This window comes from Trachymyrmex cornetzi, unplaced genomic scaffold (assembly GCF_001594075.2).
Source record: "Trachymyrmex cornetzi isolate Tcor2-1 unplaced genomic scaffold, Tcor1.1 scaffold96, whole genome shotgun sequence".
In the NCBI taxonomy this organism is placed as follows: domain Eukaryota; kingdom Metazoa; phylum Arthropoda; class Insecta; order Hymenoptera; family Formicidae; genus Trachymyrmex; species Trachymyrmex cornetzi.
The window spans coordinates 199,384-214,308 of record NW_017300311.1 but is presented as its reverse complement, the minus strand read 5'-3'; the positions used below and the strand labels follow the sequence as shown (position 1 = coordinate 214,308).

At 36.6% G+C, this 14,925-nt stretch overlaps 2 protein-coding genes across 3 annotated transcripts in view; one reads left to right on the top strand and one right to left on the bottom strand.

Annotated features, from left to right (window-relative positions):
• LOC108769853 (protein SREK1IP1) overlaps positions 1 to 6,821 on the bottom strand; it is a 19,459-nt gene extending 12,638 nt beyond the window's left edge. For both annotated transcript variants that reach the window (XM_018521071.1, XM_018521070.1), the window contains exon 1: positions 6,078 to 6,821. In XM_018521071.1, the coding sequence (XP_018376573.1) occupies positions 6,078 to 6,549 (472 nt within the window). In that variant the 5' untranslated portion in view covers positions 6,550 to 6,821. The remainder of the gene's footprint in view (positions 1 to 6,077) is intronic.
• Positions 6,822 to 8,315: 1,494 nt separating this feature from the next.
• Hsp90 (heat shock protein 90) lies at positions 8,316 to 12,332 on the top strand. Its single transcript, XM_018521068.1, has 3 exons — positions 8,316 to 8,626; positions 9,562 to 9,680; positions 10,024 to 12,332. Exons 1-3 carry the CDS (start codon positions 8,477 to 8,479, stop codon positions 11,927 to 11,929), a joined length of 2,175 nt encoding a protein of 724 aa, XP_018376570.1. The 5' UTR covers positions 8,316 to 8,476; the 3' UTR covers positions 11,930 to 12,332.
• Positions 12,333 to 14,925: the final 2,593 nt, after the last annotated feature.

Below are 14,925 nucleotides of genomic sequence, written 5' to 3'. Positions count from 1 at the left end.
CCATCCAGTCTTCCCAGCCTTCCCATTCACCGACGGTAGCTTTTGTCGACATCGGATCGCCGTATAAAATTAGCGACAATATTGTTAAGGTGACTGCTTTAAATGAAACAAATTGCTCATTAGACGCTCTTATTGATACGGGCAGCGCTGTATCTTTTATTCGACCATCTATCTTTTCTAATTTGACTAATCAACCTCTGGATCAATTAAAAGTTCCATCTCGTTCTTTTAAAGCTTTAAATAAATCAATTATTAAAGTTTTCGGAGAATTTACTTTGGAATTTCAGCTCGCGATTTTTCCGAATAAATCTTTCAAAGTTCCTTTTCTTGTTCTAGAGGACGATGAGCTTTTTGTTGACCTTATTCTTGGTCGTGATTTTTTTGCAAATGTACAAAATTGTAATTGTTTGCGAAACTTTTCTTAACGAAAATTCAAAGATCCAATTATTTTCTGAAATTGCATCTTTGGATGATTATAGTCAGTCTGTTTTACCTGGTTTTTCTGATGAGTTTACTTTCGAATCTGATTTCGGACCAACGGTTGATGAAAAACTTGTAACTTTAATTCGTGAAGTTGAGAATACTTCTGTCATTCCAATTGAAGATGGTCATGCCGTCACAGTGTCTCTCAAAGACAATACAACTTATGCTTATTCTCCTCGACGCTTCGCATGGTCTGAAAGGAAACAGATTCGAGAGATTACTGATGATCTCTTGCACAGAGGAATTATTAAACCGAGCATTTCCCCTTATTGTGCAAGGGTGGTTCCTGTAATTAAGAAAAACGGTACAATGCGATTGTGCATTGATTTACGACCGTTGAATGATCGTGTCATAAAACAAAAATACCCCTTTCCATTGATGGAAGAATGTTTTTCTCGACTGGGCAATAAGAAAGTTTTTACTTTGCTTGACTTAAAAGATGGTTTTCATCAAATAGATGTTCATCCAGATCATTCTAAATATTTTGCTTTCGCGACTCCTGATGGTCAGTTTGAGTACATGAAATTACCTTTTGGTTACTGTGAGGCTCCAGCTGAGTTCCAAAAGAGAATGATCCAAATCTTTCAACCTCTTTTGCGCGAGGATAAAGTTTTAGTTTACATTGATGATATCTTGGTGCCATCTTGTACAGTTGAGGAAAACTTGTCTTCATTGAAAGAGGTACTTTTGATTTTAAAACAATACGGATTTAAACTTAATTATAAAAAATGTCATTTTTTAAAAGAGAAAATTGAATATCTTGGATATATTCTATCTCCGTCAGGAATTACCTTAAGTGATCGTCATGTTAAGGCTGTTAGAGACTTTCCGATACCTAAGAATGTTGTTCAACTTCAACGTTTTCTTGGTCTTGCAAATTTCTTTCGTAGATTCATAAAGGATTTCGCTATTAAAGCTCGCCCTTTGCTTAATCTTTTACGAAAGTCAGTCTCTTTCAATTTCAATGATGATTGCTTGAAGGCTTTTCAAATCCTAAAACAAGAATTAATTTCTTACCCGGTTCTTCGTTTATATGATCCCTATGCAGAGACTGAATTACATACGGATGCAAGTTCCTTGGCTTTAGCTGCTATTCTTTTCCAAAAACAGGAATCTGGAAAATTAGCTCCCATTGCGTACTACAGTCAAGCCACGAATTCAGCTGAGGCTAGATATCACAGCTTTGAGTTAGAAATGCTGGCTGTGGTTAAGGCAGTTGAGCGTTTCCATATATTCCTGTATGGTTTAGAATTCACTATTGTCACGGATTGCCATGCATTAGTGTATGCTGTAAATAAGGCACATCTCAATCCTAGATTCGCTAGATGGACCTTAAGATTGCAGAATTATAGATTTAAAATATTGCATCGTTCTGGACATAAAATGGCACATGTCGACGCTCTCAGCAGAATCTCTGAAGTTTCGGCTCTTGTTGAAGCTTTGCCCCTCGAGAGAGAATTAGAGATAAAGCAATTACAGGATCCGAGGCTTAAGGAGATTGCTGAGCAGTTAGAATTTTCTGATAATCCGAAATTTCAATTAATACGAGGACTTGTTTATCGTAAAGACTCTAACTTGCCTCGATTTGCTGTTCCAGAATCAATGATTGATAACGTAATAAGAATTTACCATGACGATCTTGCTCATTGTGGTTTCGAGAAAGCAGTCCAGGGACTCAGTGTTCATTACTGGTTTCCCTTTCTTCATAAACGGGTCCATGACCATATAAGTAAATGTGTGACTTGCTTAACTTCCAATACTGGTTTTAAGTCCAGTGAAGGTGAGATGCAAATAACTGATACTTCTTCTGAGCCTTTTCGAATTTTACACATGGATCATTTTGGCCCTCTGTGTGAATCCTGCAATGGTTCAAAACATATTTTGGTAATTATTGACGCTTTTACTCGTTACGTTTGGCTTTTTCCTACAAAGTCTACTACGTCAAAGGAAGTTATCAAGCATCTCGCATCTTTATTTCATATTCTTGGTTACCCAGAAAGAATTGTATCTGATAGAGGTACAGCATTTACCTCTCATGAATTTTCTGAATTTCTGTCTTCTAGAAATATTAAGCATAGGCTAATTGCTGTTGCTGCTCCTTGGGCCAATGGTTTGGCAGAAAGAGCGAATCGTTTTTTAAAATCCTCTTTAAAAAAACTTATCGATGAAAATCATGATTGGGAAATATGCCTTGAAATTGTTCAATATGTATTTAATAATACTCGACATTCGGCGTTAAAATCTTCTCCCTCAAAATTACTTTTAGGTTATGATCAACGTAACAATACTGATGCTGATTTAGTAAAATTCTTGAATGAGATTGCTGGCGTTGAAATAAATTTTACTTTAGAAAGAGAAAAAGATAGAGAGTTAGCCCTGAATGTCGCGGAAAAGATCAAATCTTATAATAAATTATATTATGACAAGCATCATCGAAAGCCCTTGTCATATAAACCAGGTGATCTGGTTATGATTAGGGATGTTTCGATAAAAGCCGGAGAGTGTAAGAAATTAAAACCTGAATTTAAAGGTCCCTTCAGGGTAACTAAAGTTTTGGACAAAAATAGATACGTGGTGCAGGACATTCCTGGTTCCAGCTTAACTTCAAGACCTTACAATTCGATTCTCTCCCCTGATCGCTTAAAATTATGGATTAAAGCCTTACCTAATCATAACCATGATGTTCAAAAAAAAGTTTAATATGCTATTTCTTATTATTACCTTTTTATCATGAATGTATATTTTATCTTTCAAAAGATGCTAGATTAATAACTTTACTGTGTTCAGTTAATTTTAGTGTATATTTAATGTAAGAATGGTTATTTATACATATTAACTATTATGTGTGTGTGAATATCATAATACCAAAACATTGTACTTACGTTATTCATGGTATTTTCTACGAATCTATTTAATGTATCACTCACTTTGATTGTATTCACTATAATTAACACTTTGTGTATCTTTTCTTTTTTAAAAAATATAAAATACGTGTTCGAGTCGCACACTAGCTCAGGATTGGCCGAACTGTAAACCGTAAAAGTGATTAGATTCACGTTGCGGTAATACAGCTATGTTAATTTGCCTTGACTACGAGTCCCTAGCAACGAGTTGTTAGAGACAGTTCGAAACGTAGCCGTCGTATCGCTCGGACGTGTTCGCGCCGTCATCTACGATTTGTATCCAATAATAAAGGAGAACTTATATCTTTAGACTAATTGGCCACATTCTCATTAAGTGTAGTAAAACTTTATTCGCCCTCAATTACATTAAAGAAAACATATCAAATACAAGATTCTACAGTATGACAGATATTCTAACCTGAATAGTCGTGAACTTTAACGCTTAATATCTCGGTTCGCGGGGCAGAACGGCGCTTTTTTCTAACAGATTCTTTCGTTTTATGGAAAAACGCGACGAATGAGCATAATTTCATCGATTTTTAAGAGGATCGACCTTTATTGCACCTTTACCGAAGATAAATAACGTTAGAAACAAATAAATTAAACGAATTCTTTTTTTCTCAGACATTTTTATGATATTTACCGTAGGATCCAAATTTTCTTTTTGGCAATTTTAATTCTAAAACCAATTTGGAGTTTTTAATTGCGATATCTTTTCAGAGATAATAAAAAGCACGACAATTTTGACATAACCTCAACATTGCTTAGGATTATTCTAATGGATCGATGACGTCTTGGCGCACTGGATTGGCCAACGCCAACCAATCGCGTTCATGCCTTCACCGCTTCGACACATTGGATTGGCCAACAAAAACGGCAGCCGTCGAATTCTCTCATTTTGTTATGAAGTCTGTTCGTTCTTAGACCTGTTCTTTTTGGTTCAACTCTTACACCAGAGCAATTTTCTTCCTCTTCGATCCTTCTGGAGAGAAAAGGAAGAAAGATGAGCTGGTGCAAAAGTTCAGCCAAAAAGAACAGGGCTATTGTTTGTACTTATTGCACTCACAATGTTTTCGTTTTTTCTTTCCTCAACGCCCGAATGTATATTTATCTCTCTTTAAGTGCATACAATTTTAAAGATTTCCAGCAACACGAACAGATTTAACAAATTTAATAAAATAGGTTAGGAAACTGTTTGATGTGGGCATCCCCACCCACACACTTCCCATGCTTTTAGAAAATTGCAAGTAATGCTTCCTTCAAAATTTAGAAATATTTTATAGAATGTGAAAAAAACCGAGAAAAAAACACGATTTGTAGCTTGCATCATGTCTATTCCCTTGTGGAAAGAGACACTTAATTTTCAGTGTTTTTTCGAAATTTTCAGTGTCACTTTCCGTAAGGGTGCAGCTACTATTATATTATTTCTTGTTTCGAAACCATTATTTTCGAACAGATTAAAAACTGTTTAATGTAGCGTTGCTCCGATTTTTTAATATTTTTTATAAAAAATATTTTCTTTAGATTATTCATAATTCTGTGGAATGCGACGGAAAGTAATGAACAAACACACTTAATTTGCATCATGTTACAGATACGGTTGTGCTATTTTTTCATAGAGATGTGAACTGTTATTTTTAGTGTTACTTTCTATAAAAATGCTTTAATGACGTTGCAATTTCGTATGACGGTAACGATAACTAAGATTAAGAATATCACTTTTGAAAAATAACTTTTCACCTTTATGTTTATATAACGTAGAAAATTGTTAATGTGTTTATTCCACTTAAAAAAAAATATACGTTATAGATTCCAAAATTCTATAGAATGTGATGAAAATTGAAGCATCTTCTTGCATCAGCCATTATTGACATGATTCATTCTAATACTGTCATTTTTAAATAAGTATTACATGCTTTCTACAATAAACCAGTACCTAAACTTCAAGTCTTAATCCGTAAAAAATTTACCAATTATAACTAAAATTTACCAATAATATATTTACTAATCATGACTATTCTTTTCACATTCGACTGCGAATGATTAATTTCTTATTGTTTCTTTTTCAAAATAACGCTTCTTTTAAACAGCTATTTAAGGCACATAAAATGTGATGAAAAAAGACTGAATAAGAGTTTTAATTTATATTATTTTGCAAATTATTCTGTTTTTCGTTCTAATCCAGATTTTAGAAAATTACATCATTTTAATACCATCATTTTCAAAAGAAACTGTTTATAACACATTCTTCTTAGAAATTTATAAATAAAAACAACTACTATATATTCTATAAACTGTGACATAAGTAAAAATGACTAAACAAGCATCCTCAATTTACGTTTATCGCGTCACAAACGAGATTAGATAAAATGAGATAAAATTAAATATAGTAAAAAAAAAACATGTGTGATTCCTTTTGTAAAACCTTAGCAGTTTTTGTGGACTGCAACTCTTTATTACAAATGTCACTCTCTATGCAAGTAGAAAAAAATACATGCTCCTATTTACAGGTTCAAGTCAGTTCAAGTCAGTGGACACAGTAAGGTGGCGATTCCTTCGTGGACGAGAAAAACGAGTGCGAATATAACACGATTAAAAAACGCCATCGTCACGCGTCGTTCAATATTCAATGATAGAAGGAACTGGGAACGAATTGGGAATCATGAACAATTCATTTTTTCCCCCTGTCACCTTTTGCCTCGCTCCCATCAGAATCGTCATCGTCATGCCGCTTGTGCTTCTTGTGTTTCTTGCTTTTGGAGTTCTTCTTCCTCTTCTTTCCCTTCTTATGCTTCTTGCCCTCCTCGCTGGACGATGATGACGAGGATGAGGACGACGACGAGGACTCGCTGTCACTGCTCTCCGAGCTCTCGCGTTTCTTTTTACGCTTCTTTCTGGCCTTTTTTTCCCGCCGTTTTCTCCTCGCCACCCGCAGCTTCTTCCGCAACTCGCGCTCCCGCAGCTCCGTCAATGGGGTGACGTAATGTTCGTCGCTGTCCGAGCTCGTGCTGCTCACGTCCAGCACGATCTCCTTGTTGGGGTCGATCTTGATGAAGTTGCGGCACTGATAGGTTAAGTGCCCGGCGTAGCCGCATTTCTTGCAGGCCGGTCTCACCTGCTCCTTGCTCTGCGGGATCAACCGCGAAAGGACACCGGGATCCATGTTTCCCAGAAGAAGACGAATACAGATGAGTCACAGATGGACGATTTCGCGGCGAATCTCAATCAGTCTTAACCTTAACCTTCTCTTCGATTGCGAGCATATCGAGATAGTGACACCAATCGCGTCGGAGCCACATTATTGTGACGATTACTCCGAGTAATAAGTCTAAAAGGAAGTCTCTAAAAACGAAATTGCGAAAGCGATTCATTTCGAAAATATTCTCATTATTTTGGATGTTAATTATCGCTAAACGTTGCAGTGCTGATGCAAGCTGCAAGTTGCAACGATTGCTAGAATGATTTGTGTGTGCTTGGAGTTAACCTGTCTTTTAATATCCGTATTATCTACCAATGTAGATTAACTTATCTTTTTTTAATTCTTAATACTGGGAAAGGATGAGTTATTGAAAATTTATAGATAACTATATCAGTGAGAAATATCAATAAAAATTATATTCTAGAAATTTTATTTTATGAAATGCTTTTACGTTTAGCTTGGAAAAAAATAATTAAAAAAATAAATTATATCCTTCATTTTGCCTCCGACTCATCTTTTTTTAAAAAGTGTACGTATATCTATTTTTTTCTTTTTATATCTTGTCTTTTTATCGCCCGAAATAAAAATTGATGAATTTCGGAAGAAAAACGCATACAGAAGAATGATGTATAAATACATCAAGCAAACGCTGTAATAATCAATCATATCTCATTACTATACAATCGAATTCGTAATGTATAAAATGCCATCATTCTGACATCAAAGTGACAATAATAAATAACGTCAGTTTTTATAGAGAAGAGATAAATAGCAAGAATTCAAGAAATAGGTAGCAAAGAGCCTCACATTCATGAATATCATTTGTCTTTGCTTAAACGTTCGACAAACGAGGACGAAACGATTCTTGGACATTGCAGACGTGAATCAGACCTCCATCAAGGCCACTTTGACCACCCACATTTACAGAAAAAATTTTCAATAACAGTCCCAAGAAATCAAAGAAAACCGATCAATCGACGAACGAGTCAGGCATCCCCTCACGTTTTACGTGTAAACGTTTAACATGCCTAAAATCATCCTCGGCGACCTCGGCACACCGAGAAGAAGGGCTGGACACTTGAAAAAACGTGGTCGATCGCATCCAAAGACATAGAGAATGGACTGCGCGATCCGTATCTAAGTAATGTATCAAATGTGGTCGACAATAATGTGAGAGGGAAACCGTGGGAGACGGCCAATCTCTCTCTCATTCTCTCTCCATTACACCATTGAATGGAAAGAGATAGAAATGGCCGTCTGCCACGGTCCCTCTCTCTCATCCCTATCGACCATTTTCACGCACGGGTCCATTCTCTACGCCTTTGATCGCGTCGTACATGAACGCACACAAACACGTGCACATGGACGTCGGACGACGCGCGTCCACCCCACCTCTGCGAAGAGCGCGGGAGCTATCGTGATGATTCTAGATCTTCGGAAAAGTCGTCACTTCCGGCGAACCACGCGAGTCACGCGATCGAGGCGACCAGTCAAACCCGAAGTGGACGCTTCTCGCTCGGAAAATCGTTCGCGTCTCGACGCGTCAATTTCTTCGACGATTTTTCCGACCTACGTGACTCGTGGCGATGGACGAATTCCCGCTCGATCCCGCTCGCGGAACGCTCGCTTGATAGAAGGGTCTAGAAGCTGGGCGAACTTCCGCCGTCGGAGCCTTCTAGAATATTCGTGTTCGACGTGCTCGTTAAAAGCGACGCCGCGCGGCGCGAGCGAGCCATTCGTTACGGAGCTCTCGTGTTAGGAGGGTGGTAGCTGTTATAGTTGGTGGTTTATTCTTTGCGCATCGTGTGCCCTAATTCGGACTGCGATCGCTAACGACTGCTTGCAATACTTGCATTCGGCCTTTCCCCGTGGATTTTGATTTTGTGGAAAAATGCCTGAGGACGTGAGCATGACGGACGCGGGCGAGGTGGAGACCTTCGCCTTCCAGGCCGAGATCGCCCAGTTGATGAGCCTCATCATCAATACCTTCTACTCGAACAAGGAGATTTTCATCCGAGAATTGATCTCCAACTCGTCCGATGTAAGTATCTCAGGTTATCGTTAATTAACCTCGTTAATTTTCGTGTAGCTATGTCTGGAAGCTTCATCCTGAACGTTCGGAGCAACAAAAGAATAATTTGTGATTCAAAATTTATAATTTTTTAAATTAATTTTTTATGTGGATATATAAAGTAATTTGAAATTAGAAATAACGGGATTTGAGCAACGATTTTCTTTTTCAGGATATATTTTATATACAAAAGTACACAATTGTACAGAAATCAGGAAAATTAGAGTCGTTACACGAAATATTTACTTCATTTTATACTTGAATTTGTTGCTTTTAGCTCAACTTGTTTCACGGTCATCTTTTCTATTTTTTTTTCTTCAATATGGAGGAAAGAACGGGAAAATAATCTGTGCAGGAGAGTGAGAGAGAAGTTCAGATAAAAAAAACAAGTCTAAGAGAATAAAATGAGGAATATTTCATATAATTTTTTCAATCTCTTTCTACATTTTAATATTAAAAAAATTTTGTACATATTTGTTTTTGTCTAAAAGATGTATAGAATATTATTAATTTTTATTTAATTGTAAATCATCGAAGAAATAGAACAATGGAAATTGAGATATGTTAAAGTCAAGAATACTCTGTAATTACATTTGAAAAATTCATGTGAGTAATGGGGGTTAAAAAAAATTATTTAGCGATGTTGATTTACTGTGTAAATTGTGTCGATCTCATTTGAGATAACCTTTAAATATTTATTAATTTTTAAAATATTTCTTTTTTAAATTAAAAATTTTTTTTATATTTCTATGTGATATATATGTATAACGTTTCCTAATTTTTCTTTTTGTTATGTTTACAAATTTATAGAAATGAAATTAATAATTGCATGAATTTGGAAGTAAATTAGAAACAATTGAGTCTTGTTAATGGCGCAATATTAAATCTTTCATGAATTTTTTTAGGCATTGGACAAAATTCGATATGAATCTCTCACGGATCCGTCCAAGCTGGACACTTGCAAGGAATTATTTATTAAGATCGTACCAAACAAGAACGACCGTACCCTGACGATCCTTGATTCGTAAGTATTGATTTTTTTTTATAGAAATAGGTCTGTTTTCGATCAAAACTTGTACCATTTATCTTTTTCTCTCTACATTAGAAAGAAAACAAGAAAATAATGAACAATGCAAGAAGTTCATTAATTTAATTCCTGTTTCCACTAATGTTAAATTTCCATCTCGGTTCAACTTGCTTTTTATCTTTTTCTAATTCTTAGAAATAGAGAAAGATGAAGAGTGAGTTAAACCGAGATTAAAGTTAATTGGTGAAAAAGGACATAAAAAGAACAGATCTAATATATACATGCGATATATATTAATATACAACAGTTGTCTTTAAATTGAATTTTCTTTATTTTACAGTGGTATTGGCATGACCAAAGCCGACCTTGTAAATAACCTGGGTACCATTGCCAAATCTGGTACAAAGGCGTTTATGGAAGCTCTGCAGGCAGGCGCTGATATCTCCATGATTGGACAGTTTGGTGTAGGTTTCTACTCAGCGTATCTCGTGGCTGACAAAGTCATCGTAATCTCCAAACACAACGACGACGAACAATATCTGTGGGAGTCTTCCGCTGGTGGTTCCTTCACGGTTCGTCCCGACAATGGTGAACCAATCGGACGGGGCACCAAGATCATCCTTCACATTAAGGAGGATCAAACAGAATATCTGGAGGAGTCTAAGATCAAAGAAATCGTCAAGAAACATTCGCAGTTCATCGGCTATCCTATCAAGCTCGTTGTCGAGAAGGAACGTGACAAGGAACTAAGCGAGGACGAGGAGGAAGAGGAAGAGAAAAAGGAAGAAGAAAAGGCAGAGGATGACAAACCCAAGATCGAAGATGTCGGCGAGGACGAGGAGGAGGATAAGCCTAAGGAAGAGAAGAAAAAGAAGAAGAAGACCATCAAGGAAAAATACACTGAAGATGAAGAGTTGAACAAGACGAAACCGATTTGGACGAGAAATCCGGACGACATCACGCAAGAAGAATATGGCGAGTTCTACAAGAGCTTGACTAACGATTGGGAAGACCACTTGGCTGTGAAACACTTCTCCGTGGAAGGACAGTTGGAATTCAGAGCGCTGCTGTTCATCCCGCGTCGTGCGCCCTTCGACCTGTTCGAGAATAAGAAGAGAAAGAACAATATTAAATTGTATGTACGTCGTGTCTTCATCATGGACAACTGCGAAGACCTGATTCCGGAATATCTGAACTTCATCAAGGGCGTCGTAGACAGCGAGGATCTGCCTCTTAACATTTCTCGTGAGATGCTGCAACAGAATAAGATTCTAAAGGTCATTAGAAAGAATCTTGTCAAGAAGTGCTTGGAACTCTTCGAGGAATTGTCAGAGGACAAGGAGAACTACAAGAAGTGCTACGAGCAATTCAGCAAGAATTTGAAATTGGGTATTCATGAGGACAGCCAGAACAGGAAGAAGCTCTCAGAATTACTCCGCTATCACACGTCTGCGTCCGGCGATGAGATGTGCTCACTTAAAGATTATGTTGGTAGAATGAAAGAGAACCAGAAGCATGTTTACTACATCACTGGCGAGAGCAGGGAGCAGGTAGCCAACAGTTCGTTCGTAGAACGTGTGAAGAAGCGTGGCTTCGAGGTCGTGTACATGACTGAGCCCATTGACGAGTACGTCGTTCAGCAACTGAAAGAATTTGACGGAAAGCAGCTAGTATCTGTTACGAAAGAGGGCTTGGAACTTCCGGAAGACGATGATGAGAAGAAGAAGCGCGAGGAGGACAAGGCCAAGTTTGAGAGCCTCTGTAAAGTTATGAAGGACATCTTGGATAAGAAGGTAGAAAAAGTTGTAGTATCCAACAGATTGGTTGACTCTCCTTGCTGTATCGTCACATCGCAGTATGGCTGGACGGCGAACATGGAGAGAATCATGAAGGCGCAAGCACTTCGAGACACATCCACCATGGGATACATGGCTGCGAAGAAGCACCTCGAGATCAATCCCGATCATCCTATCATGGAGAACTTGAGACAAAAGGCTGAGGCGGACAAGCACGATAAGTCGGTGAAAGATCTAGTCATGCTTCTCTTTGAGACTGCACTTTTGTCGTCCGGTTTCGGGCTCGAAGACCCACAGGTGCATGCTTCCAGAATATATAGGATGATCAAGCTAGGTCTAGGTTTTGACGACGAGGACACGTCGAACGCAGAGGACGAGAAGATGGACATGGAAGTGCCCACGTTGGAAGGTGACTCAGAGGAAGCGTCGAGAATGGAAGAAGTGGATTAAACTACAAATTAAATTTATAATAAGACTTATCGAATGTAATGTCTCGAATCCCAAAGACTTTTAGATCCGTGAAAGGCGAGAGACTGTTTTCTTTTTTATTTTAATGTTCGAGCGGCTCTTTTGTAAGGTTTTCTCATTTCAGTACCGACAGAATTAGGTGTTACGTTCACTGTGCTGATCGCTGTATCGACTTTACAGAAAATTCTATCGACAAGTTTACCGTTTGATTTCATCGAAACGTTCATTCTTTCGCATTTTACGTGTCGTGCTTCGTCATTCATCTCATATTAACATTTTTTTTATATACTTTTGCGTGTTTTCACTTACATCATTCCATCAGATACCTTAAATTAATTGTAGAATAAAGGTATAAACATTATGCACAATAAAATAAAGGAAATCGCATTTAATCTATCTCAAAGTATTTTCACCCATATATTCCTATTAATCCTTTATATCTCAAGAAATTATAATTTACTATTCTGTAATAATCTCGGAAAGAATACTTCAAACAATGTTTGATAAAAATAATTAAATTTGTAATTACTTTAGTTAATTTTTGTAAAGTTATCTAAGCTAAATTCATCTAAGCTTTTCAATACAATTTTTAAAAAAGTATATATGCGAGTATTAATTATTTGCTGGTCTTCAATGTGATTTTTTGCATGGATTATTCTCGAAGGAAACATTAAATTTCGATACATAAATTTAATTTCAGTGGCGAATTTAGAATCTCGTATTTTCTCAGCGAAAATATTAATCTTGTCAAATTAAACGATTACTATTATCCTATAACTAAATTACTACTTTCGTTAGTTGAATTTAAGATAGAAATTAATGACAGAAAGAACACTTTAAATTGATAAAAAAGCAAATATAAATTATATCTTTAGTTCATTTTTTTAAAACAAAATTATTTGCGTTAATTAAATTAATACAAATTAATAATATATAACATGATATAGAAGAACACTTTAAATAATATTTTGTTTGATAAAGTTAAGTAATTAAATTAATTTTCAATTCATTTTTTAAAACTTTTATATTAATAGAATATAAAAAAATAGCAAATATTCAAATATTAATCATTTGTTAATATTGTTAATTCACGTATATGAGATATTTTTGAAGTAAACATACTAAATTTTAATAAATTCATAGCGATAAATTTTGGAATCAATCATATTTTCTCAATGAAAACATGCCGATTCAGAACTATTCACATTAATTAAGCCTAAGTCAGAAATTCGTGATATTAATTATACTAACATCCGAATGTTAACAAATATATCTATGCTATACCTATTGCGCAGATAAGTTTTGTGCGTAATGAATTTAAATTTTAAGAAATAAAGCAAAAACCGTGCAATAAAGTCTATTCACACACACATCGAAGGATATTTAAAATTTAATAAATAAATTATTTTATTTATTTCGTAGTATGCGTTAATATTTAGACGATTGGCACGCGGCTTTGGGATTTTTGATGCTGAAGGGTGGATGGATAGCACGTCACGTTTATTCGCAGTCACCCCGCAATCATTCCGTTCCCGAGGCTCGTACAGGCAGGTATCCGTGCCACTCTCCTTCACATTTTTTTTTAAATATTCCAGACAGCACAAAATACTAAAAAATAACGAAAAGAGGTCTTTTTTAATTTGTCTTTTCGACAAAGCAAAAAGATATCTAAAAGATGACGAAAAGACATTGTTTTTAGATCGTCTTTTCAGCAAAACGAAAAGATGGATGCTTTCCAATTGCTTAACATATCTTAACACAAACGTACGCAAGAATGCACAAAGTGTGAAGGCCCGTCTACAATACACGAAGTAAGAAGTAAGAGTAAGAAATTGACCAATCACAGTCGAATGTGAGAAGAATAATCGACTGTGAATGGCCAACTTCTTACTCTTACTTCTTACTCCGTGTATTGTAGACGACGCCTAATGCGTGGTCTACAATGGCAGTAGCAGTAGTGGATTAGGTTGTAAAGCCTTGTGTCCACGATGCTAGAAATCGGTCCGAGATCTCGTACAGAGAAAAAATTAACAAATCACATTTGAACAATTTGATCACATGACCATTGCGATTGATCAATGCTCTCTTCATCCGAGACCGATTTCTAGCATCGTGGACACAAGGCTTAAGAGTAAGAAATTGACCAATTACAGTCGATTATTCTTCTCACATTCGACTGTGATTGGTCAATTTCTTACTCTTACAACCTAATCCACTACTGCTACTGTCATTGTAGACCACGCATAACACGTAATGCATAAAATATGTACCAATCGAAGTTCTCCGTTTCTTTCCCTTCCATGTAATAGAGAACTCTGGTTGGTTCAATTTCTTATGCCTCATGTGTTATGCGTTATGCAAGAGTCTGTGCTCCCCGCTTTAACCAGTCTTAACCAAGTCGTTCAAGTTGGCTATTGGCCAACTTCATAGGCCTTCTACAACAAGTCATAAGTCAGAACGTCAGAAATCTTAACCAGTCTTAACCAAGTCGTTCAAGTTGGCTATTGGCCAACTTCACCAATTATGACTTAAGTTCGCTTAGAACTTCTGACTTGCGGCTTATTGTAGAAGGGCTGTAATGGCCGCAGCACAAACTCTTGCATAACGCATAATGAATAGTGCATAAGGAAATCAACCAATCGAAATTCTTCTTTTCCATGGAATGAGAGGAAAGGAAAGCTTCTGATTAGTTGATTCGCTTATGCACTATGTGTTAGTTCGGATCTACAATAGGTGTTTTAAGCCTTAAGCCGTAAGAAATTAACCAATTACAGTCGAATCCGAGGAGAATAAGCGACTGTGATTCGCCCATTTCTTATGGTTTAAGGCTTAAAACCCTATTGTAGATCCGGGGTTATGCATTATGCAAAAGCTTGTGTCTGGGCTCAAAGAACCAACCAACTGCAGTCGAGCATTCTCTTGTCATTCGACTGTAAGTCCGCATCTACAATAGATGTTTTAAGCCTTAAGCCGTAAGA

Bases quoted from the DNA above. Each gene is read 5' to 3' on its own strand.
- Hsp90 (XM_018521068.1), top strand. From the start codon at position 8,477: ATGCCTGAGGACGTGAGCATGACGGACGCGGGCGAGGTGGAGACCTTC. The intron at 8,627-9,561 runs GTAAGTATCTCA...GAATTTTTTTAG, and splicing joins TGATCTCCAACTCGTCCGAT to GCATTGGACAAAATTCGATA. The intron at 9,681-10,023 runs GTAAGTATTGAT...TTTATTTTACAG, and splicing joins ACCCTGACGATCCTTGATTC to TGGTATTGGCATGACCAAAG.